The 25,550-nt window shown below is 50.3% G+C and overlaps 2 protein-coding genes across 8 annotated transcripts in view; one reads left to right on the top strand and one right to left on the bottom strand.

Annotated features, from left to right (window-relative positions):
* The window catches only part of immp2l (inner mitochondrial membrane peptidase subunit 2), a 79,704-nt gene that overhangs the window by 15,762 nt on the left and 38,392 nt on the right, over window positions 1–25,550 (bottom strand). For all 7 annotated transcript variants that reach the window (XR_003841802.1, XR_003841804.1, XR_003841803.1 and 4 more), the window contains exon 4: window positions 594–659. Coding sequence is in view for 3 of the 7 variants with exons in the window: in XM_029523127.1 (XP_029378987.1) it covers window positions 594–659 (66 nt within the window). In the remaining 4 variants the exon portion in view is untranslated. The remainder of the gene's footprint in view (window positions 1–593; window positions 660–25,550) is intronic.
* Window positions 9,476–11,593, top strand: lrrn3a (leucine rich repeat neuronal 3a). The gene has a single exon (XM_029523122.1). It carries the CDS (start codon window positions 9,476–9,478, stop codon window positions 11,591–11,593), a length of 2,118 nt encoding a protein of 705 aa, XP_029378982.1.

Here is a 25,550-nt window from a genome sequence, read left to right as displayed (position 1 = left end):
CGCAGCGTTCCCTCCGGAGACACTAAAAGCTTCATTGTTTCCTTCTCAGGTGAGACGACGGCACAGAGATGTCTCCGTGTGATTGGCCGGTCGGGACGTGGCCGTCGGTCAGGCTCAGATTCTCCTTCCTCTGGACGCCGATGACACGGGATGATGTAATGGTGACTCACGCTGCAGAATGATGATGGCGGCGGAAGCAGCAGGAAGTTGGTTTGAAGGCCGAGCTCTTCGACTGGAGCTCAACAACGACTGTCAAAATAAAATATTTAGTTTTTCACTCGGCTCTGCCGGAATGCTTTAAAAAACAAGATGGCCGATGAGTGAACGCTCCTGTGGTCCAGGTTAAAGTCGTTTTATTTTGGAAGGTTTTCCTCTCTGTTGCACAAAAAACAACACCACAATGATTCTGTGTTTTTCAGTGACTTCCTGTGATAGATTTACGTTTGCCACAAGGTGATGTCAGTTAATGTGATCACAGGAGCGAAGCCTCTTGGCTGGGGGCTGACAGCTGTGCCCCCCCCGAAGTTTATTAGAGTCTAAAACCAATTAGCTGCTTTCTCAGTGAGTGACGAGCGGCTCATCAGGCTTCCTACCTGATGAAGTCTCCCTCCAGGCCAATGACCCGCTTGATGATCTTCTGCTGCGGATTCCTGGGAGACCTGCAGGAACAACAAAGATACAGAAGGCAATAAGCAGGAAACCCAAACAGGACGTGTTGTGTTCAGGGACCTGCTGTCTGTCTGGGCATTTGTCTGGTCTGATCAGACAAAAACGCTGCAGGAAGACACCTGAGACTTTAACTGGATTAACACAGAACCTGGTGGTGGACCTTTAAGGTCCTTAACGCCTTTTAGCTTCTATTCTCTTCATTAAATGTATTTTGGAAAAAACTGAATACCGTCAGAATATTTGATATTTTTTGACTTATCGATCTCTGACTGAATCTTCGGACTGGATGGACCTACACATGCAGTACAGTCTGAGCTCGCCCTCTGCTCCTTAAAAAGCTGGTTTGGATGAACGATGAAGCTACATTTTGGTTTAAGAAAGTGTAGCTGTGTGAAGCCGGACTGTTCTGCAGAACTATGACACGGTGTATTTGTCTGAATTTCATAAAAGATTTCATATTTTCAGGAATCATTTAGCTCTCTGAGTCTTCCGGTGAGAGCTCCATCCTTTCCTTCAGACTGAGCATTGGTGGTGCGGTCTGTTTGTAGGTGGTGCTGCCACGAGGCTGAGTGCTAATTAAATCTCCCAAACACCTAAAACAAATAGTTTTGGCAGCCCTCCCTGAGCTGCGACGCTACAGATTGTGTTGAGAAATGTTGACAGGAGGCGCCCGCCCAAGACTGTGCAGAACTCACTGCCAAGAATATGGAGCTTAGAGCCCAAGGACAAGGACAGAGTCTGGTCCTGGGTCCACCTCAGTAGGACCAGGACCTGGACCGCATCTTCCAAATGTCTCATGCCGAAGACATCTTGACCCAAAAAAAAAACTAAAAACTCTTCCAAACATCAGGCCGATCTTCGTTTCAGCAGGAAAACACCACGTTGTGACGGCCCAGGTCCAGTCTGATCCAACCACAGAGCCTTCATCTCCTCCTCCTCCCCGTTGCCGTGGGGATACAGGGAATCATGACTGACAGACAGTTTTCTAAGCCAATTGGATTCACCCACAGCCACAGAGCTGAGCCCTCATTGGCCAGTCTCTGGGGAGCTAGAATGTACCAGTGTGTGTGTGTGTGTGTGTGTGTGTGTGTGTGTAACAGAGTGATGGATGATCACTCCAGAAGCGGAGGAAGGATGGAGGAACGACAAACACAACCGCTCAGTCACTCTCAGCGTCTCTCACCCTTCTCTGCATTTAATGCTCAGTCTCTCTCTCTCTCTCTCTCGCCCCGTGTCTCTCTCTCTCCCCTCTCCCCCTCCCTCCCTCCTCTCTCTCTCTCTCTCTCTCTCTCTCTCTCTCTCTCTGTGTGAAGAGGAAAAAGACAGAAGACATTCGTTCTTGGACACACTGAAGGAAAACAGGAAAATAGCTGCTGCTGCTGCTGGATGTTAACATGCAGCGCTGAGTGCCTTAAATAACACACACACACACGCACACACACACACACACACACACACTGTGCTGCTGCAGCCATGCCAGGAATACCTGCTGAATATCTGCTGCTGCATGGGACGTGATGGAGACGACTGGTGAGTGTTTCATCACTGTATGCCTCTGCCTGTGTGTGTGTTGGACTGCGGTAGTCCTTGAGCGCTGTGGCGGCTGACAGCTGAGGGGAATCAGAAAACAGGGCTGGGGAGATGATATTTTGTCGCAGGTTTGAAATGCGGATCAGAACGCTGCGGTCTGTTCTACGTTTGCTTGTGGTTGTCAGTGGAGTCTGATCGGAGTCTGGTCTCAGCGTCGCTCCACAGGTTCATCCTGAAGTCAGACAGGCTGCTGCCGTCCTCGTGTTCATCAGGCAGGTTGGACAAAAAGTCCTGAGCCGGTTCAGTTCTGGGGAATCACACTCATGAGTCACACGCCCGGGGGAGGGGGGCCGAGCCACCAGCCTCGTCAGCTCCAGTCAGACGGCGTGATGTGGCGACATGAGTCCGGGGGGAGCCGCCAGTCAGCCAGTCAGAGCCACTCGATCGGGTGCAGGGCGGTCTGCTCCACCACTGGTCGCCTAATTACCCAGAAACCCCCACTGCTCATTAACAGCGGTGTCTTCAAGTGCGGCTGAACGGAGGTCAAGTGAGCGGGGTCGCAGCCTGCTGACGGTTACTGTGATCAGACTGAACGACCAAAACAGCCCATAATATTCACTTAACGACGACAGCAGCGGGGGGGCACACCTGTTCATCGAACAGTCAGAGCAGTTATAATTCATTTGATTTAACTCCGCCCCCTGACCTCCGACTTTTCATGTTCTGACAATGAATTTTTTTTTTTTTTTTGGAAACATCAACATCTCGTTATGGAGAATATTTAACAGGCGCGCTGAAGGAGGTGAATCCCGAGAACCTTCGGTCAGTTCAGAAGAGCTTCCTCCGCCATTAAGGCTCCGCCCACAGGATTAATAACAACATCAGCTGATGGCTCATTTCACGCAATCTGTACAAATATATACTTCCTCTCTGATGTCATGGACAAAACAAACAACGTAAGCAGCTTCTTTAACACGGGAATCGAACACAGCTCCCCTGTGTCATGTTCCAACGTCGTGCTGACCCTGCTGTCACATGACAGGGTTGTTTTTCTGCTTCCATTGTTTGCTGCCTCTGATTTGTTTCCCGTTTTGTCTCAGATTCATTTCTGGGATATTTTTCCAGACACGCTGATGAAGCAGCGTTGGTTGTTTGAGAGTCCAAGTCCAAGTCCTGAAAAATGAGAAAAATGGAGAATCAGCTTCGGTGTCAAATTCACGCCTCCTGGATCTGGTCCACAGATCAGCATTAGAAACAGAGTCCTTTAAATGAGAAGATGGAGCAGAGAAGGTCTGGAGGTCCAGATGGAGGATCTGACCTCATCAAGCCTGATTGTTTCCAATTTCTCTCCTCCAGTCGATGGAAGCCCAGTGTGGGCTCAGTGTCGGTTCAGTGTCGGCCCAGTGTGGGCCCGGTGTCGGCCCGGTGTGGGCTCAGTGTCGGCTCAGTGTGGGCTCAGTGTGGGTTCAGTGTCGGTTCAGTGTGGGCTCAGTGTCGGCTCAGTGTGGGCTCAGTGTGGGTTCAGTGTCGGTTCAGTGTGGGCTCAGTGTCGGTTCAGTGTGGGCTCAGTGTCGGCTCGGTGTCGGCCCGGTGTGGCTCAGTGTGGGCTCAGTGTGGGCTCAGTGTGGGCTCAGTGTGGGCTCAGTGTCGGTTCAGTGTCGGCCCGGTGTGGGCTCAGTGTGGGCTCAGTGTGGGCTCAGTGTCGGCTCAGTGTCGGCTCGGTGTCGGCCCGGTGTCGGCCCAGTGTGGGCTCAGTGTCGGCCCGGTGTCGGCCCGGTGTCGGCCCGGTGTCGGCCCAGTGTCGGCCCGGTGTTGGCCCAGTGTCGGCTCGGTGTCGGCCCGGTGTCGGCCCAGTGTGGGCCTAGTGTCAGCTCTGTGTCAGCTCTGCGTCGGCCCATAAGACTTTGAATCTGGACCACAGGACCGTGAGATCAGGCACCACCTCAGTCACAGACTTTATGAGTAAAGAATAAGAAATGACCATATGAAATATTTCATGCTGCATTCACTGCCCTGCTGTGTTCAGGCCACATGTGACTGTCCCCTTCACTTCCACTTACATGTCCCCTCTGATGGTTTTTGGTTCTTTTCAACACAATTAAACCTTCTTATGGAGAGCAGCCCTTCAAAATAAAAGACTGGAGAAGTTGAAACACGGAGGTGCATTGTGGGAGCCTTTGGCCGCTGTCAGTCAGAACAGACTCACACTAAACGCACAACAGTCAGTTTTGTATCCAGTGACCTGTCAGAGCTGACATACAAACCCATCTGTTGCTGCCTCCTCCGCTCTGAATGCAGGTGACTGCAGCGTTACACATGTACCGCTGCACAGCAACAAACAGAGGTCACACAACCGCCCTGTGTGTGTGTGTGATGGTAATTAACAGCAGACGGGCTGCTAATTAAAGAGAGAAGTCTGACTCGTGGGACTGGAGGATAAGTGGGAACTCTAATGTTGGTGATGAAATGTACAGTAGATATTCTCTTGATGGTTTGGCTTCACGGTGCGTTCACTGGCAGTAGGGAACACGCTGTCCTGCTCATGTCTGGCCTCTAAACTGGACATTATGATCGTGACTCTAATTGATGTATTGATTCTGAATAAATCTCTGTGATTCTATTGATCCAAAATGCAAAGTCCGGTTAACCCCGTTCACCCCGACACATTAAACTAATGATGTCTAACAGCAGCCATAAATCCTCCTTCATCAAGGTTGGTGCTTTTAATATGAGTCAAAAAAGTTTTGCTGCATTTGCTCGATGTTTGTGATATTTCGGATCACTGAAATCCAATCTCTGAATTGTAGCTTTGGTCTGGACGATGAACAGCCAATCATCCTGTATGTTATTTCCTCTGAATAAAAAAAAACTAATTTGGACAAGCTGCGTCTTCAGCGTGAATCAGAAGGACTTTACATCAGAATTTAGTCTGCAGCAGCTTCGATGGTCGTTCAGAAATAAATTGGATTGAAGTCGAGATCTGTTGCCTGAGATGTCCTTGAGAGGAAAGAGCATGAGCTCATCTCATGTTTTACTTTCACTGACGTGGAAAAGAATAATCCACTTTCTGCTGGCCACGGGGGGTCAGAGGGCAGCAGCGTGATGGAAGAGGAAGCGAGCGTTAACACCAGACAGGATGTGATGGTCGCTACGGCGACCATCTTCAGAGAGGACAGTTATTAACGAGGAGTCAGTCCACAAAGAAAGGTCACACCATCAGCAGTGATAATTACAGACCGACCTGAAGGCCTCAGATATTTAGCTCCAGTTTTAAATCCGTGGTGGCTCACGCTGATTCACGATGGGCAGATTTATCTCCATCCAATAACGTTCTGTTAAAGACGCCACGCTGACTCCCAGTTTGACTGTGAAATCAAACATTTGACAAAACTCAATATTTTGGAGTTAACTGATGAAACTCTTTTGGTTGAATCTGTCAGAGATCTGTTTCTAATGCGAACTGACTGCTGTTTGACTGCCGACATTATCTGATGGCTCACATCGCGGCTCAGCAGTTGACTGGCTGAAGAAATCCTCACCGCTCGGGCTGGTTTCATTAAATACATTTCATGTAGATCACAAAATAAAAACATCAGAATGGAAAATATTTTGATAGATGAAAGTTCAGTCAGCCAATCAGGAGAGCGTATCCGACCCCCTCTTCTGATTGGTGGAACGCTCCGTGAATGGTCCAGTAAAAATAAAGTAGATTTCAAGTAAAGACAAACCGAATCTTCCAAAGTGGGCGGGGCTTCAGACCTGTGGTCATTGAGGGTGGTGACTTTATTATGACATCACAAAGTCCCAGAAGTCCTGCCGGCTGGTTTTAAGGTTCAGAGGGTCACTCTGAGACTTTAACTGGAGCTGATCCAGGATCGGAGCCCAGATCCCTGTGAGGAGAAAATCAGTTTGAAGACTAAAGATTTTCCTTCCCGCCTGATGACAGCTGTGATGTTGGTGCAGAATAAAACATGGAGGAACGGGACCACTTTATGAGACGTCTGCCATATTAGGGTGACAGCGCCCCGAGAGCCCCGACCCTCAGAATGGGACATACATAAATATTTCACATTTGTGCCGCTCTAATCCATTCACAGAATGTCAATACTCAGCACTTAAAGAAAGAGCGCGGGCCTGCCGGGTTAAGCAGCGCTGCTCTCGGGTTTGGATGAGGGTTGTATAATGTTTATTAAATACTTTTATCAGCTATGGGAGACTCTCTGTGCTGCATCAGGCTGAGTGGCCACCGACAGACGGAGCTGACGTCGATCTCTGAGGCCATTTCAGTCAAAACCACGGAGCTCTGGACTCCTGATTGGATAGTAATGTCTGTCATTCACACAGGAGCCACGCCCCTAAAACCCAAAGCCTTCTACGTTCTGGTCTATTTTCCTCTGACGTCAGTCATGAACTGATCAGCTCTGGATCAGTCTGACTCTCTGACTCCTTCTCTGTTTATCCGTCCATCATCATCCTCCATCTTTGATAGTGACGTCTGGAGTCACGTCTCTACGTCGGATGCTCCTATTGGCTCCGGTGGGTGATGTCACAGCCAATCAGAGTCTCTGGATCAGTCCTTTATGTTTCTGAGTTTATTGTGTTGACAGAATAAAGAGCTGATTTTTCATCATTACTGAGCTGAACTCCTGATCAGATAAAGACAGAAACGACCCAAACACATGAGAGGAAGGAAACATTCAGTCTGAACTGACCAGACAGCATCAGCTGAGTCTGAAGATGAAAAGATTCTGGTGACATTTTGAGAAATAAATTACCACGATGATGAAAAACAGCCTTAACATTTGTGAGGTTCTCACCTCACCCTCAGCTTCTTGTTACACCTCACTGGAGCCAGTCTGTGATTTTCACTGAGTGTTGGGCTGAACTGTAGAATTAAAATCTGAAATCAGTGACGCCTCGAGGACATTTCGTCCCTCCTGCTGATCTGCATCACTGCTGCCAATTATGTTATATTTGTCACTGCGGCCTGCAAGGAGACGCTGCTGTCCTCAAATCCTCAAATCTGGATAAAAATCTACATCCCATTTCCACCAAATTGGCTTTGATATAAAAAAAAAGGCGCCTTTAACACCCCAGGAAATGGACAGAGACTGGAGAAACTCAGCCGTCGCTCTGATCTCCATTTTATATAACTGTGTGAGCTTGAAGGGGAAATGAAGGAAGTCACTGCAGGCTCACAGTGTTAAGTAATAAGAGGGAAATGAGTGTGTGAGCATCATGGAAGTAAACAAGAGAAATTAAATTAGCGGACGGCAGCGCCTCCTGAGAGCACGCTCTCCATCCCAAAGAGAAAACATCCGCTATTAAACACTCCATTTAACAGTCCAACCACACACGCTTCATTAGCATATAAGTTGTTTTTGTCGTTACCTAAATACTGTACAGAAATGCATTGTTTCCGTCTCTGACATAAGTGTGGCTGCTGCAGCAGCAAAACAAAGATGGACGATAACACTCCATCCAATAGGACTGATTACATATTGACAGAATGAGGAGTTTGGGATGAAACGGCAGATTCATCTGTTCCTGTCACGGGGCGGCAGAGCGCACAGCTAGAGCGGACCAATCTGGGCCCAAGTGAACTACAGGTCGTCTGTCAGCAGGTTATTATGACCTCATCGTCAGGTTTTGGTTGCTAGGCAACACGTAGTGATGGTAGATGAAGCCAGGAGGAATCTGACACAGGAGATCTGTGTTCGATTCCCGTGCGACGGTCCCAGTTTGTGTTGTTGTTGTAACCACGACAACAGGATGTGCACGCTTGAACCCGAATCCCTGAATTTTTCTGAACATAATCCAGAGTGAATGCAGGACCGTAACTGTGGCAACTAAGTGCGGGGTCCCTCCGCGTGTGCATTACTGTAACCATGACAACCGACGCGGCTGCTGCCACCAGAGCCTCATTCTGTCTGACCTGAACGATCGAACCAGCTTTCAGCTAATTTATCCTCCGAACCAAAACCTGCTAAATCAAAGGTCCGTGTGGTTTAATGGCAGAGGTCAAAGGTCACTGAGACATTTAGCCTTAACACCACTTTGTGATGTCACAAAAGAGTAGTCAGAGTCTCTCTTCTGAGTGACGAGAAAGAGAAGCGTGACAGCTGCCAACCAAATCAAACCTTCATAATAAAATAGGGAAAAGTTCAAATGTGAATGACTTTCAAAATAAAATCTTTAAAAAGGCCTTTAAAAACCTTTAAAGGTTTGAATAACCCAGCTCCAGTGCATTATGGGAAAAGTGCTAAATGTCTGCTAAACAGACAAGAGCAGGTGTGTGTGTGTGGGGTCAGGGGTCATAAAGTGAGAAGAACTGGCTCCGTTTTTCAGACCGGCTCACTCTCGCTGCCGTAAACAAGCTAATATATGCACGAGGTGTCACAGCTCGTCCTCATCAGCAGCTGGCTGCTTCGTTTAATGTTGTACACTCAGCTGAGGCTTCTGCACTCAAGGTCACAAATTAATCAAAACATCAATATGTGCAGTTGACACAGGCAGAGCTCCGCCGTAGACCTGTCACCTGAACCAGCAGCGTTGATTCAGCGCTTCATGAATTATGCAGAGAGCAGCTCCAGATATTTTTGGGTGGATCAGTTGTGGCGAACTGTCTGCTTGTTGTTCAGCAGCCACTGAAGGTCTGTTAATTATGCTGCGGGGCAAAATACAGCACTTCAGAGAAACATCTCTGACTTTTGTTTTTCTGCTGTAAAACGACTCAAATGAATCATTTTGGATTAACGCGCGTCAAATGACACACTTAAGGTGAAGACAATCAAAACTTATAGATCACAGAGCAAAAGGAGAATAAAATCAAATGAGGCTGAGAAGACTCAATAAATATCAATATTCCTGAATGTCACTTGGCCTTCATATTTCACCAGCAAGATTTTATATTGGCCCTCTTTTTCTCTTCTGTCTCCTCAGATGGAAACTGACATCAGTGACAGCGACGGAGGATAATAAAGATGGAAGGCAGAGCGAGCCGTCCTTGTCCGGAGCCACAACATCCCTCAACCGTCCCTCTGCTACGCAGCGCTGCTCCCTGAAGGATACACCGACCTTGGCATATCACAGCCTGCGCAACAACCTGGCACCGAGAGCTGGAAGACGACGGGGCCGACGCTTCGGGGACCAGGCGTCAGCAGAAATCCAGTCTGTCCTGCTGCAGTAACAAATAAGCTTTTATTTGTAAAGTTAACGGCGTTAACAGCTGACTCCATCAGGGCCAATTACCGGCTGAAGGGAATACGGGGCCAAGATGAGGGAGACAGCGGTTGTGGCTTGTTTGCTGGCTGAGCTGTCTCTAGCTGCTGTAGCTGTGGCCTCCGAGGGGGCCGCTCGCTGCCCCGCGTTGTGTCACTGTGAGATACGGCCCTGGTTCTCCCCGAGCTCAATCTACACCGAGGCGGCCACGGTGGACTGTAATGACCTGGGCCTGTCGGCGCTGCCGGAGAGACTCCCCTCAGACACACAGGTCCTGCTGCTGCAGACCAACAACATCGTTAACGTGGAGCAAACTTTGGATTACTTGGCCAACATCACTGAAATTGACTTGTCCCAGAATAACATTTCCTCAGTGGGACACGTCCGCCTGGGGTCTCTCCCTCGGCTGCTGTCGCTCCACATGGAGGAGAACTGGATTCAGGAGCTTTCCGACAGCTGCCTGGCCTCTCTGCCCAACCTCCAGGAGCTCTACATCAACCACAACCTGATTTCCTACATCAGTCCAGGGGCTTTCCAGGGCCTGGGCCGGCTCCTGAGGCTCCATCTTAATTCCAATCGACTGACGGGGGTCAACAGTCACTGGTTCCAGCAGCTCCCCCACCTGGAGATACTGATGCTGGGAGAAAACCCCATCCTGGAGCTGTCAGACATGAACTTTAAACCTCTGTCCAACCTCAGGAGCCTCGTGCTCGCCAGGATGAATTTAACTGAACTCCCTGACAACACCCTGGTTGGTCTGGACAACTTGGAGAGCATCTCGTTCTTTGACAACCTGCTCAGCCAAGTTCCCCGGGCGGCGCTGACCAGAGTGCAGAACCTAAAGTTCCTGGATTTGAATAAGAACCCCATTGAGAGGATCCAGAGAGGGGACTTCATGGACATGATGCACCTGAAGGAGCTGGGCATCAACAGCATGCCTGAGCTCGTTTCCATCGACAGCTTCGGCCTCAACAACCTGCCTGAACTGACAAAAATTGAGGCCACCAACAATCCCCGGTTGTCCTACATCCACCCCCGGGCCTTCCACAAGCTGCCCAGGCTGGAGACGCTGATGCTGAACAGTAACGCTCTGAGCGCACTCCACCACAACACCGTGGAGTCCCTGCCCAACCTGCGAGAGGTCAGTCTCCACAGCAACCCCATCCGCTGCGACTGCGTCATCCGCTGGGTGAACATGAACAGGACAGCGGTCCGCTTCATGGAACCAGACGCATTGTTCTGCGTGGAGCCCCCGGAGTACCAAGGCCAGCACGTCCGTCAGGTTCACTTCAGGGAAATGACCGAGGTCTGCCTTCCCCTGATCTCACCCGGCAGCCTCCCGGAGCGGGTCGAGGTCGGAAAAGGGAGCTTGGTGTCGCTGCACTGCCGGGCCTTTGGAGAACCGGAGCCTCAGATTTACTGGGTGACGCCGTTCGGGGACCGGATCCTGCCTGGCAGTGTTTCTGATAAGTACTACATGCACCCCGAGGGAACCTTCGACATCTACGACGCCTCGGAGCAGGAGGCCGGGTCCTACACCTGCGTCGCCCACAATCTTGTCGGCGCAGACCTCAAGTCTGTGACGGTCGTGGTGGACGGACTGTTCGGCCAGCCTGCCAACCAGGCGTTACATGTCTATGTCACATCTGTCCAGTCTAGTTCTGTCATGGTTTCCTGGGAGAGCTCAGGTGGTTTGGTTTCACAGCTAAATTGGTCAATTTTAGCCGAGAGCAGCAGCCTTTTAGTGCCGTTCACGGCTCGGCTCCCCGCTGATGTCAAAGAGTACCACATCGGGCAGCTGAACCCGTCCACTCGCTACCAGGTCTGCGTCGAGGTCGCCGGAGCGCTGCCTGGATACGGCAGGGACTGTGTTAACGTGACCACGAAGGAAGCAGCTGCCCTGAGGGGGGAGAAGGCGAACTGGGACGGCTTAGTGATGGCAACATGTGCAGTGTTTTTTATCGTGGTTGCCGTGTCTTGTTCTGCCGTCTTCACATCTCTGCACAGCCAAGTGTTTTACAGGAAACTGATAGCGGACCGGGCCGAGACGCTGCTGATTCCCAGCACTCACTCCTCCTCCCCTTCCCTTTCCCCTTCTCCTTTCTGGGAGTTTGGTGTGTCTGGGGTCAAGGTGAGGGCGACAGTAATAGACTTACCGGATGACTCCATGTAAGAAACGTCCTCATCTGTAAAAGCACTTTGGGATTATATGAAGATGGATGCTGGACAGCATCAATTAGGTGCCGTCTTTTCATGGCTCTCAACGGGACATTTTGCACTGAAACTCACAAACAAATACACACGAACGTAACCGGAGACTCCTTTTTCTATGTCATTATAACGAGCTTAATCAGTCAGATATCTTGACTATAATCTACACAGCTACTGGTCATTCATGCAGTGCAACCAGAGTAAAGCACAGCGCAGGAACTATTCTGTCTTAAAAACCTTGTTGAGACGGCTTTGATGTCTGCAAAAAGCATTTTCTTTGCTGTGTTACGTTAAATGGTGCCAAGCGAAGATAGTTTATAACGGCAGAAAAAAAAACTTGTTAGTCTAGTGTACAATAAAACCGACTATAATGTATGCAGTTTTATGAACAAATACATTTTTCATTAAACCTGTGTGGTGTCTTATAACTACAATCTTTTCTTGTTGAATCACAACAAAACATGTCTGAATGTTTCTATCAACACAAAAACAAACAAACAACTAACTTGAAATTCGCACAGATGAGGTTCATAAATCTGGTTGTGTTGCTTTTTAGCTCATCAACTTTAGACAAACACAATTACAGGGACTAACAACACAATCTCCATCAGCATGAGTGTAACTGTATGCATGTAAATGTGCATACCTTAATAGGTGTGTGTGTGTGTGTGTGTATAAAGTGTGAGGACATTGGCAAACCCGTTGACTTTGAATTGCATTATATTCCCTTTCATTAAAAATCCAATATGGATTCCCAACACAAACTTCGGCAAAGTGATGAATCGGCGTCACGCTCAAACTGATGGGAGGCATTTATCAGCGGGCCTCAGTCATAGATCAACCGAGTTTCAGCAGCTTGGACAGGGCTTTTAGAGCGCGGCCATTTGTCACCGCCACGGGAGCTAAAATACGACCCATTAGAGGAAGGTACTGAGTAGGTCAGCAAGAACGTGGCGCCCGAGCCGTTCCCTTCCTTGGGTGACCCTGGAGACACCCTGACGCTGCCGCAGCCGCTTCCGCCACCATCACCGTTCCAGGAACAGCTCAGCAACTATTGGGCTCATTTGTTAAGTAAGCGCCTCGCATCGAGCCGCCAACGACGGACGGCGGGAGACAAATGGACCACAAAACCAGGACAAAGTAGCTCTGGTCCCAAACAGGACAGAGGACGACGGCGCCTGATGTTCCTCTGGTGCTAAAGATAACGGGGCCCGGGCTGCTGCTTCAGGGAAGAGCATTGTGGGTATTAAATGAGAGAGGGAGGGGTTTATAAATGACGGATCATCTGCTCCCTGGGGTCGACTGTCCCCGAAGAGACGCAGAGACGTGTGATCTGGAAAAAAAAAACAAAAAAAAACAAGCAGCTCAATCCTTAAAAAACAACAAAAAACCAAAGGCAGGAAAAAAAAAATAAATCAGGCTCCTCCAAGCGAGTAATTGCTCACCGCTGAGGGCAGACACACAATATGTTGTGGCGGATCCAGAGGGAATGTCGAACAGGAAGAGTTTTCCGACCAGCAGGTTAAATTAAATCCACAGTCCCCAGTGATACCGAGAGCAGGATCAAGTCTGCCTCATCACCCCTCAGCACAAAACCGAGGCAGCGCCCCCTCAAGGTCAGAAAGGTCACTACACAACAACAACATCTGGGCAAAAGTTTGCTGTGGACCATCCTCTGAGGAGCAGGAACTAAATGATTCATTTGCTGCGTTTAGGCCAGTCTTCCCTGAGAGTCGTTGGCTCAGTTAATCAAACCGAAGCGACTATGTCTTAAAAAACAGGTATTTACCTGCTCTGATCAGTTAGCATGGTGGCTAACAGCTAAAACTGTTTAAAATGTGATAGTCTGCTTTAATTTGTGGATTTAAACAGGTTTAAAAAGCTGATCTGATCCTGAAGGATGAGGAAGTCTGACCACTCTTCTCTTTAACGGTTTCTGATTTATTTTAATGAGCATCAATTAAATCCTCCATGTGAGGTGTTTAATAACGACCCTGATGTCGATCGTTCTGCTCCTTTAACTTCAGTTTCCATCCGTGAGGGTAAAACGATTAAGTCATTCATTTACATTTTTCACGGAAGAAGTTGACAATAAAAGCCACCAGTGTTCACGTTGAATCAGCTTGTCATTCAGCAACGGCCAATCAGAAATGGGCGTCACATCGCTGCAGTCGTGAGGATTTTCACAATAAATCCTCATTTCTGACCTTAAAAAAACCAACTCTACTGATGACAATAACACAAATAGACTTGTTCAGTAAACACACCAGGAATCTGAACAGTACTCAAATTTCTGTTTGTACTTCATATTATATGTATTTAATGAATAAAATATGTCCAGCCCAAATCCTGGCAAAGTCTGAGATTCATCTGGAAATAAAAACAAAGACTTTAAACGAATGAGACGTTCAAAAGAAATAAAAGACAACTATAGATAACAGAGATCTTCTGCTCAGATGAAATCTGATCAACAGGAAAACTCTGACGCTCCAGGGAGCTAATTAAAGAGAGCAGACTGACAGGAAGACGAGTCGGCGTCTCAGGTAACATCCACATATTTAAAAACCATTAAAACACCATTTAGATGATGTTTGAATGACGGAGCGTGCTGGGAAAAGGTCCCCCGCTGATCCTCGTCATGTTGCCATCTATATGAACATTGTTTTAAAGGTGAACACACGAAGTCGCAGCTGGTTACATTTAAAGAGTCATCCTATCGATATTAATCACATATACAAACATATTTTTCTTTACTTGGCCATATTGGCCATATTCAATTCCCTGCAGAGACGTCTCTATCAAAGATGGAGGAAACAGGAACAGGACTCTTCCTGTGGGATTAACGGGGTTAAAGTGTCCCACGTTCTCCCCTCAGTGAGTTATTAGCTCATTACTAACAGTTGGTGTTGCGGCTCGGCCTGCAGCTTTATGCTTTGCGTAAGTAAAACGGGAAAAAGCTTCACATTTATCTAAGTTCTCTCCTGCAGAGGCTCCAGTAATTACTCTCCCACTCACCGGCCCATTAGGCTAAAACAACATGGCTGACTTTGGGTGATCTCGGGGTCCAGGTCTTTTTGAGCCTTTATTATTGTGTGATGATGAAGAGTCGCAGCTGTCGAGTGTGGCGGTAACCTCGGCTGATAAACTGGAGCAGATAGCAGTCACTTACACGACAAGGTTACGTCCAGTAGAGAACCTGGAAGCATTCGGGCTGATTAATGACTTCAGCTCCGCTGGCTCCAACTTTTATTCATCTTTTCCAGGAAACACTGAGTCCAGGGTTTGAGTCAAAGGCTCGGATTGTTCCCTTCCTTTCTACAGCCGGCTGTCGTGAATGAGTTGATGAACTGATTTCCATCCACATTTTAAATTCCCCAGGGTTTTATTTTGAAGGGTTGCTAACCATCAGAACATCTATTTCTTATTAAGCTTCAAACCATTTTAACAGCCACCTTTTGGACATTTAAACCAGCCACCTCTGAAGTTCTCCTTCAGCCTCATGGATGTTTTATCTGGACTCCCCCCCGCCGCCTCCATCTCCTCCGGTGGCCTTTTATTTATAAGCACAGTTTTCCTCAGTGGTCCATCAGAGGTCCTGCCAGCCTCCATCCGTCAGATCAGGTGTCATCAGTGTGGAGGCCGGAGACGCTGAGATAAGTGGAGAACTGAGTCAGAGCCACGTTTTCTAAAGAAGTATCTCTCAAAAACTCAACTTCAGCCCAAAACACACACACGTAGGAAGCTACTATCTTGGAGATTAAATTTATTTTCCTCCATTTTCATGGCTCTGGAAAAGGAGCCGAGGTCGGAGCTTTCACGCTTATTTGTCCTCATAACGGCTCCGGTCTTAACCCCCGAGGCCTGAGAGTGTGAGCCGGTCCGGATCGGCTCACACCTCCAGGTTTTTGGGCTCTGAAATCACCTTCAGAGGCTCGCTGAGAGTTTGGATTTCATGTTTGTTGGATTTTGCGGTCAGAGCCTGCAGGGGTCCCTTCGTATGCAGACGGTGCTGCAGATCTCTGAGGGTGATTTATTTATGGAAAATGTTTTTCAGACTTCAGGATATTTTACCTGCAAGGTCAGCAACATGTGGAAGCTGTTGTCGGACTCAGAAAATGGACTGATGGGAAACCTTTTTCTGGTCCTCCAGACCAGGTGGAACCAGACCAGGTGGAGACAGACCAGGGGAATCAGACCAGGTGGAACCAGACCAGGGGGAACCAGACCAGGGGAACCAGACCAGGTGGAAACAGACCAGGGGAACCAGACCAGGTGGAACCAGACCAGGTGGAAACAGACCAGGTGGAGACAGACCAGGTGGAACCAGACCAGGGGGAACCAGACCAGGGGAACCAGACCAGGTGGAGACAGACCAAGGGAAACAGACCAAGTGGAGACAGACCAGGTGGAACCAGACCAGGTGGAAACAGACCAGGTGGAGACAGACCAGGTGGAACCAGACCAGGGGAACCAAACCAGGTGGAACCAGACCAGGGGGAAACAGACCAGGTGGAACCAGACCAGGGGGAAACAGACCAGGTGGAACCAAACCAGGTGGAACCAGACCAGGTGGAACCAGACCAGGGGGAACCAGACCAGGGGGAACCAGACCAGGTGGAACCAGACCAGGTGGAAACAGACCAGGTGGAGACAGACCAGGTGGAAACAGACCAGGTGGAGACAGACCAGGTGGAACCAGACCAGGGGAACCAAACCAGGTGGAACCAGACCAGGGGGAAACAGACCAGGTGGAACCAGACCAGGGGGAAACAGACCAGGTGGAACCAGACCAGGTGGAAACAGACCAGGTGGAGACAGACCAGGTGGAAACAGACCAGGTGGAGACAGACCAGGTGGAACCAGACCAGGGGAACCAAACCAGGTGGAACCAGACCAGGGGGAAACAGACCAGGTGGAACCAGACCAGGGGGAAACAGACCAGGTGGAACCAAACCAGGTGGAACCAGACCAGGTGGAACCAGACCAGGGGGAACCAGACCAGGGGGAACCAGACCAGGTGGAACCAGACCAGGTGGAAACAGACCAGGTGGAGACAGACCAGGTGGAAACAGACCAGGTGGAGACAGACCAGGTGGAACCAGACCAGGGGAACCAAACCAGGTGGAACCAGACCAGGGGGAAACAGACCAGGTGGAACCAGACCAGGGGGAAACAGACCAGGTGGAACCAGACCAGGTGGAAACAGACCAGGTGGAAACAGACCAGGGGGAACCAGACCAGGGGGAACCAAACCAGGTGGAACCAGACCAGGTGGAACCAGACCAGGTGGAACCAGACCAGGTGGAACCAGACCAGGTGGAACCAGACCAGGGGGAAACAGAACTCCTCATAGGCTGTCTAATCCTGAACCTGACCTGTCAAGTGAAGTGAATAGTGAAAAGGCTTAAAACTGCGCTCTCTAATGAGCAACAGGTTGTTAAAAGGAGTCATATCGCATTGAAGTCTATGGGATAATGTCCCTCCTTCTCCCTGAATTATCAGTTCAGTCAATGAGACATTTGTGACGAGCAGCAGGAAGTTTACACAAATTTACCAGGGTCTGTATCCCATCCCTATTTTTATCTCCACCTCTATTTCTCCCCCCTACCCGAACCAGGGTCTGTATCCCCACCCCGCTTTCACTGGTGCAGTTGGTGAGAGGTCAGAGTAGGTGATAGTGGTGTTTGAGATAGTTCCTTTTGTGTTTGTGCCTCTTTGTCACCATGTAGTTAGAACAGGTGAGCTGGCCTGTGTTGGAGTGTTGTTTGAGTATAGGACCATTTAGGTGAGTTTAGTTGCTGAATCTATTAATGCAGCTTGTATTGCCTCCACCTCCTGCGCCCTCTATACTTTCATGTCCCCTACCTGAACCAGGGTCTGTATCCCATCCCTACTTTTATCTCCACCTCTTCTATTTGTCCCCCCCTACCCGAACCAGGGTCTGTATCCCCACCCTGCTTTTACTGGTGCAGTTGGTGAGAGGTCAGAGTAGGTGATAGTGCTGTTTGAGATAGTGTCTTTGTGTGAGGAGTGGTGATGGCTGGCATTAGGGGGTGACTCTGGGATGCCAGTGTTCACGGTCTAGCCTTCCGGAGGTGTTGTGGGCCTAACAAGACGAAACACCGGTGAAAGGAGGTTCCCACCTGATGACCCCAAAGACATGATAGCTATCACCGCTCACTGGCCGAGTTGGATATTATCTGTAGGGAACATAGAGCAGTGTGAAAATTTGTTGCTAGGAAGGTGATCACTGAGTCTGGTCCATTTTTTGTCGCACAAGTTTCTTGTGTTTCTCTAAAAAATATGATAAATTATGGGACTTTAACTTTGAAACATCAGGCTGTAACATGAAATAGGGGTCCTTTAATCCAACAGTAGCAGAGAGGGCTGCTGATGAATGTCCTTTTATACCCGCAGTAAACTGATGCATCAGTATTAACTATCTCATACGGCACTTACAGTGACAGACACGCAGGCACCAATTTGCTTTCTGATTTTTTACTTGAAATACGTGTAAAAAAAAAAATCAATCAATTGATCAATATTAACTGGTAGTTGAAGGTGCGAGCTGAACAACTGAACTGTCAGGCTGACTGATCAAACGCCCCAATTATCCGTTTGGATCCTCTGAAATCTGTGAGGTAAGACAGCAGCCAAAAATAGACTCAAGTGACTGCAGCCTCGTCTTTGTGTTCATGCGGCAGCAGCAGCGAGTCCGTCACTCAAACTGAGAGCACGATATTTGAACAAGCTGAAACGGCAGGAAGTGGCGCCTCTGAGCCCGACCGGCCCCGCGGCCTCAGCGGGAGACTCATATTTCTGCCACACTGGAGAAAGAACTCATTCTTTATTGATGAAAACCTCGAGGAAACGTCGCTGAGAGCCCAGATGTTGTTTGGCCGCCTCGCCGTGTTCAGCCCTGAAGCCTGAGCTCACCTGGGGGAGCAGGACCGGATCCATCCAGAGGCCCGAGGCGGGTTTACTCTGAGTGAAGAATGTTCAGAACGGAACAGACCAAACAATGTAAAGTTTGTCCTGAGGGCTCGTCGTCATGGAGACGAGGGGCTGCAGCTCAGCACCTTAACAATTTAACTTAGAAATGATAATAGAACACTTTAGAACATCACACTAAAGGTCCATATTTATAATAAAGATTCATATTTAACTTTAAGCTAAAGAAATAAAATCAACAGGACAAAAGAAAAATGATTAAAGAAAGCTAATTTATAATTTAATTTCTTCAAATTGAATTAGATTCATTTATATAGCGCCAAATCATAACAAAAAGACACACAACCTTCAACATTCATGTCCCCCAGATGATGAAGCTCTCTGACTGTGGAGATCCTCTGATGTTTGTTAAAGGTCCACATTTTAAAGTGGAGACCTGAGTCTTTTATTGTGAAAGGTTGGCAACTTTAGGACAGAATTCTGAAGTGAATCCATTTGGACCTTCAGAGACGGACCGATGTGTCCTCCGAGGGACGGTCAGTCACTTACAGAGCCACACAAACAAACGGGACCACCTGCAGAAATAGGGTCAGATACCAGACCTGGTCCTGTCCTGGTCCTGTCCTAACCTGTCCTGGTCCTGTCCTGGTCCTGACCTGGTCCAGACGTGGTCCTGACCTGATCCTGACCTGGTCCTGACCTGGTCCAGACCTGGTCCTGTCCTGGTCCTGTCCTGGTCCTGTCCTGGTCCTGTCCTGGTCCTGTCCTGGTCCAGACGTGGTCCTGACCTGGTCCTGTCCTGGTCCTGTCCTGGTCCTGACCTGATCCTGACCTGATCCTGACCTGATCCTGACCTGATCCTGTCCTGGTCCTGTCCTAACCTGTCCTGGTCCTGTCCTGGTCCTGACCTGGTCCTGACCTCGTCCTGACCTGGTCCTGTCCTGGTCCTGTCCTGGTCCTGACCTAACCTGTCCTGGTCCTGTCCTGGTCCTGACCTGGTCCAGACGTGGTCCTGACCTGGTCCTGACCTGGTCCTGTCCTGGTCCTGACCTGGTCCTGTCCTGGTCCTGACCTAACCTGTCCTGGTCCTGTCCTGGTCCTGTCCTAACCTGTCCTGGTCCTGTCCTGGTCCTGACCTGGTCCAGACGTGGTCCTGACCTGATCCTGACCTGGTCCTGACCTGGTCCAGACCTGGTCCTGTCCTGGTCCTGTCCTGGTCCTGTCCTGGTCCTGACCTGGTCCAGACGTGGTCCTGACCTGGTCCTGTCCTGGTCCTGTCCTGGTCCTGTCCTGGTCCTGACCTGATCCTGACCTGATCCTGTCCTGGTCCTGACCTGATCCTGACCTGGTCCTGTCCTGGTCCTGACCTGGTCCAGACGTGGTCCTGACCTGGTCCTGACCTGATCCTGACCTGATCCTGTCCTGGTCCTGACCTGATCCTGACCTGGTCCAGACGTGGTCCTGACCTGGTCCTGACCTGGTCCAGACGTGGTCCTGACCTGGTCCTGTCCTGGTCCTGTCCTGGTCCTGACCTGATCCTGACCTGATCCTGACCTGGTCCTGTCCTGGTCCTGACCTGATCCTGTCCTGGTCCTGACCTGGTCCTGTCCTGGTCCTGATCTGTCCTGACCTGTCCTGAGCCATTGTCCACTGGGATGCAATTGTCAGACCGAGGCCGTCCTGAATACAGCATCAGGTTCCACCTCCACCGGACTCCATCTGATACACATCGATCCAGACCCCCCCCCCCCCCCCATTGCTCGCCGGCCCAATATGGACACCTTATTGTCACCTTCTGTAACTACAGGCCGCTGTGATCAATGGGAGCGTCCGAATGAATTCTGCCTCCTGGTTAAACGCTCCGGGGATCGATGACATAATGACTTGCCTGAGATCATCTGCTCCGAGGCGTACTTCAGGAGGCCGGACCGCCATTTTCTTCCTCTCCTATTGAGTGGCGTTCGCTGGAGCCTGAGACAGCGCTCCCTCCCATCAGACGGGCCATGCAAAGAGAAAATAGATCCATCAATCTCCTCCTAATGCTGAAAACCTGATAAGAAAACATCGAGCTGGAGTGAAACAGTCGACGTCCTGCGGTGAAAACGACCTGAATTCATCACCGGATGGATCTACTCAAGGAGAAACCCCGCAGCACGCCAAGCCGGCGCCGGCTCCTGTTGTCAATAAATGTTTAGGGCTGTGCTGTGAGGTTTTAGAAAAAGCTCATTTAAACCTAAACCAAGTCCAGAAGAGGGTGATTTATCTTGGCACTGAGCGAGTGGAGTGTTCAGGCCGGGAAGCAGCATCCAGAGAGAACATGAAGCTATAAAGTGAGCCGTTTGGCAGCATCTCTGCTGCAGCGCAGCCGTAATAAAAAAAACCTCTCACCTTGTTCAAGTGCTCGTTTTGCTTTGTAATGAGATGAAAGATTAATTTTAGGGATTGGAAACTGACTCAGCAGCTCCGAAGAACAGCTGCAGTTGATTCAGGACGAGATCCTGACCTTGGCTTCCTGTCGCTGTTTTTATTTTAAACTGCAAACATGCAGCAGCGTTTTATGGCTCAATTCAGGAAAACAGCAGCTGCTGCAAACAACTGAGCGATAATAAACAGGAATAAAGTCCAAGAACGGGACGTTAATGACACCAAGGAAGTCCGACGCACAGCCAAAAAACCCAAACACTGATCAGAGGACCTGATCCTTCAGAGGTCCTGATCCACGAGAGGTCCTGATCCCTCAGAGGTCCTGATCCTTCAGAGGTCCTGATCCTTCAGAGGTCCTGATCCCTCAGAGGACCTGATCCCTCAGAGGACCTGATCCACGAGAGGACCTGATCCCTCAGAGGACCTGATCCACGAGAGGACCTGATCCCTCAGAGGACCTGATCCCTCAGAGGACCTGATCCCTCAGAGGTCCTGATACACGAGAGGTCCTGATCCACGAGAGGTCCTGATCCCTCAGAGGTCCTGATCCACCAGAGGACCTGATCCACGAGAGGACCTGATCCCTCAGAGGACCTGATCCTTCAGAGGTCCTGATCCTTCAGAGGTCCTGATCCACGAGAGGACCTGATCCCTCAGAGGACCTGATCCTTCAGAGGTCCTGATCCTTCAGAGGTCCTGATCCCTCAGAGGACCTGATCCACGAGAGGACCTGATCCACGAGAGGACCTGATCCCTCAGAGGACCTGATCCACGAGAGGACCTGATCCTTCAGAGGTCCTGATCCCTCAGAGGTCCTGATCCCTCAGAGGACCTGATCCCTCAGAGGTCCTGATCCCTCAGAGGACCTGATCCCTCAGAGGTCCTGATCCCTCAGAGGTCCTGATCCACGAGAGGACCTGATCCCTCAGAGGTCCTGATCCCTCAGAGGTCCTGATCCACGAGAGGACCTGATCCACGAGAGGACCTGATCCCTCAGAGGACCTGATCCCTCAGAGGACCTGATCCTTCAGAGGTCCTGATCCTTCAGAGGTCCTGATCCACGAGAGGACCTGATCCCTCAGAGGACCTGATCCCTCAGAGGACCTGATCCTTCAGAGGTCCTGATCCTTCAGAGGTCCTGATCCCTCAGAGGTCCTGATCCACGAGAGGACCTGATCCCTCAGAGGACCTGATCCCTCAGAGGACCTGATCCTTCAGAGGTCCTGATCCACGAGAGGACCTGATCCACGAGAGGACCTGATCCATCAGAGGTCCTGATCCTTCAGAGGTCCTGATCCTTCAGAGGTCCTGATCCACGAGAGGACCTGATCCCTCAGAGGACCTGATCCTTCAGAGGTCCTGATCCTTCAGAGGTCCTGATCCCTCAGAGGTCCTGATCCACGAGAGGACCTGATCCCTCAGAGGACCTGATCCTTCAGAGGTCCTGATCCTTCAGAGGTCCTGATCCCTCAGAGGTCCTGATCCACGAGAGGACCTGATCTCTCAGAGGTCCTGATCCCTCAGAGGTCCTGATCCACGAGAGGACCTGATCCCTCAGAGGACCTGATCCACGAGAGGACCTGATCCACGAGAGGACCTGATCCCTCAGAGGACCTGATCCTTCAGAGGACCTGATCCACGAGAGGACCTGATCCACGAGAGGACCTGATCCTTCAGAGGTCCTGATCCACGAGAGGACCTGATCCCTCAGAGGTCCTGATCCTTCAGAGGTCCTGATCCCTCAGAGGTCCTGATCCATGAGAGGACCTGATCCCTCAGAGGACCTGATCCTTCAGAGGTCCTGATTCTTCAGAGGTCCTGATCCCTCAGAGGTCCTGATCCACGAGAGGACCTGATCCCTCAGAGGACCTGATCCCTCAGAGGACCTGATCCACGAGAGGACCTGATCCCTCAGAGGACCTGATCCACGAGAGGACCTGATCCCTCAGAGGACCTGATCCCTCAGAGGACCTGATCCACGAGAGGACCTGATCCCTCAGAGGACCTGATCCACGAGAGGACCTGATCCACGAGAGGACCTGATCCACGAGAGGACCTGATCCCTCAGAGGACCTGATCCACGAGAGGACCTGATCCCTCAGAGGACCTGATCCACGAGAGGACCTGATCCCTCAGAGGACCTGATCCCTCAGAGGACCTGATCCACGAGAGGACCTGATCCCTCAGAGGACCTGATCCACGAGAGGACCTGATCCACGAGAGGACCTGATCCACGAGAGGACCTGATCCCTCAGAGGACCTGATCCACGAGAGGACCTGATCCACGAGAGGACCTGATCCACGAGAGGACCTGATCCCTCAGAGGTCCTGATCCACGAGAGGACCTGATCCATGAGAGGACCTGATCCACGAGAGGACCTGATCCATGAGAGGACCTGATCCCTCAGAGGACCTGATCCACGAGAGGACCTGATCCTTCAGAGGTCCTGATCCACGAGAGGACCTGATCCCTCAGAGGACCTGATCCCTCAGAGGACCTGATCCTTCAGAGACAGTCAGACTGGATCACACATCCAATTTTTATTACAACTATAAAAATCACTTGACTGCACATTTTAATCAAATGTCCATATTAATGTCCGATTACATCCAAAAACCAAGTTAGCTCTAGATTTTCTTAAAGGTCCAATAAAACTATAAAACTGAACAGAAGATGCAGCAGCTCCTTTGTGAGGCGTTCAGGGCTCGGTACAGAATCAGAAAAAGGATTTGAAGCATGAAAAATGTGTTTGAGGATTGAGCACAGATGGAGTAATTAAAAAAAGAAGAGCAGCTGACAAACAAGCCTGAAAAAATTCAACATTTCAAAGACAGGAAGTACACAACAACACAACAAAGAGCCACAACAACACAAAGAACCACACGGTCTGAAGGTTTTAAGGTGGTGTTTTTTCTGCTCACTGTGTTTTATGTGAATTTCTTTAAATGGGGGCAGGAGAAGCTGACGGAGGAGACTGGAGCTACCAGAGACACCAGGGGTCAAAGGGCAGCTTGTCCGTCGCAGGATAATAAAAACGAGGGGAAGATAAATAACTGACACTGACCGCCCCCCCAGTTGGCCTCAGCACCTCCAACTAATCCCTCATCCTCAGCCAAGTTAGTGACGCACACCAAGTCCACCACCTTCAAGATCAGAATCTTGAAGGCTAATTCAAGGAGGAGGAGCTGGTTCGGGGACCGGAGCTGGTTCTGGGACCGGAGCTGGTTCAGGGATTGGAGCTGGTTCGTGGGCCAGAGCTGGTTTGGGGACCGGAGCTGGTTCGGGGGCCGGAGCTGGTTCTGGGATTGGAGCTGGTTCGGGGGCCGGAGCTGATTCGGGGACCGGAGCTGGTTCGGGGGCCGGAGCTGGTTCTGGGACCGGAGCTGGTTCGGGGGCCGGAGCTGGTTCTGGGGCCGGAGCTGGTTCGGGGGCCGGAGCTGGTTCGGGGGCCGGAGCTGGTTCGGGGACCGGAGCTGGTTCGGGGGCCGGAGCTGGTTCAGGGGCCGGAGCTGGTTCTGGGATTGGAGCTGGTTCGGGGGCCGGAGGTGGTTCTGGGATTGGAGCTGGTTCTGGGATTGGAGCTGGTTCGGGGGCCGGAGCTGATTCGGGGACCGGAGCTGGTTCGGGGGCCGGAGCTGGTTCTGGGACCGGAGCTGGTTCGGGGGCTGGAGCTGGTTCGGGGGCCGGAGCTGGTTCGGGGACCGGAGCTGGTTCGGGGATCACAGCTGGTTCTCAGATGGATAGATAACCGTCAGATCACCTTTTACGTCGGCGTGCCAGACTCCACTTCCTGTCACCAACAGCAGAAACCTGAGGCTGCGATGGATGCGGGTTCAAGACCCGGTCTGATGGATCTGGATTTCTGTCCAGGACTGCAGTTAAAGCCTCAGGTCCGGAATCTGATTGGTCTCCACAGGACAAACGTTTGAGTGATTGACAGGCATGAAATCGATGTTAATAACAGAGAATAATGAAACTGGAGCTCCAGCTGCCCCCCCCCCCCCCCACACACACACACACACGGAGCTGGGGGCCGACTGACATGCTGCTTTCATCCTTCTGATGGAGCGCTCACATGGAGGTGGGGGCGGGTGCTTTGATCTTTGGCCATTATCTCCAAGGGCATTAAAGGGCTGAAGGTTCAGGAACATCAGATAACCAGAACAATCAGCTCAGCTGATCGATAGTTCCCGACGTCGGCCAGCCTCCACGCTGCAGGTCAGCCAGGTGAGAACACGTCGCCGGCCTTCACAAAAGCTTTCAGGGCTCAGAGTCTGTGCTGAAGTCTCTTTTCTGCAGGTTTTTCTCTGTCAGAAGTCAAAGTCAGATTTACTGAAGTTTATGGGAAAATGGCCTGACTAAGAAAAGATATGCACCTTTGCTCCCTGATATGGGACTTCTATCCAACTACAGCCGTGAAAGATGCTGATGAATGCTGTCACAGAAAAGTCTGAAGCAGGTTCAACCTACTGAGGTTCCTGGTTCCTGATCAGTTTGTGGTCTCAGGAAACAGAGGACAGAGATGTGTCCCCAGGACATATAA

The sequence above is a fragment of the Echeneis naucrates genome, chromosome 16, assembly GCF_900963305.1.
Source record: "Echeneis naucrates chromosome 16, fEcheNa1.1, whole genome shotgun sequence".
NCBI classification, from domain to species: Eukaryota; Metazoa; Chordata; class Actinopteri; order Carangiformes; family Echeneidae; genus Echeneis; species Echeneis naucrates.
This window is presented reverse-complemented; position numbering and strand designations above follow the sequence as displayed.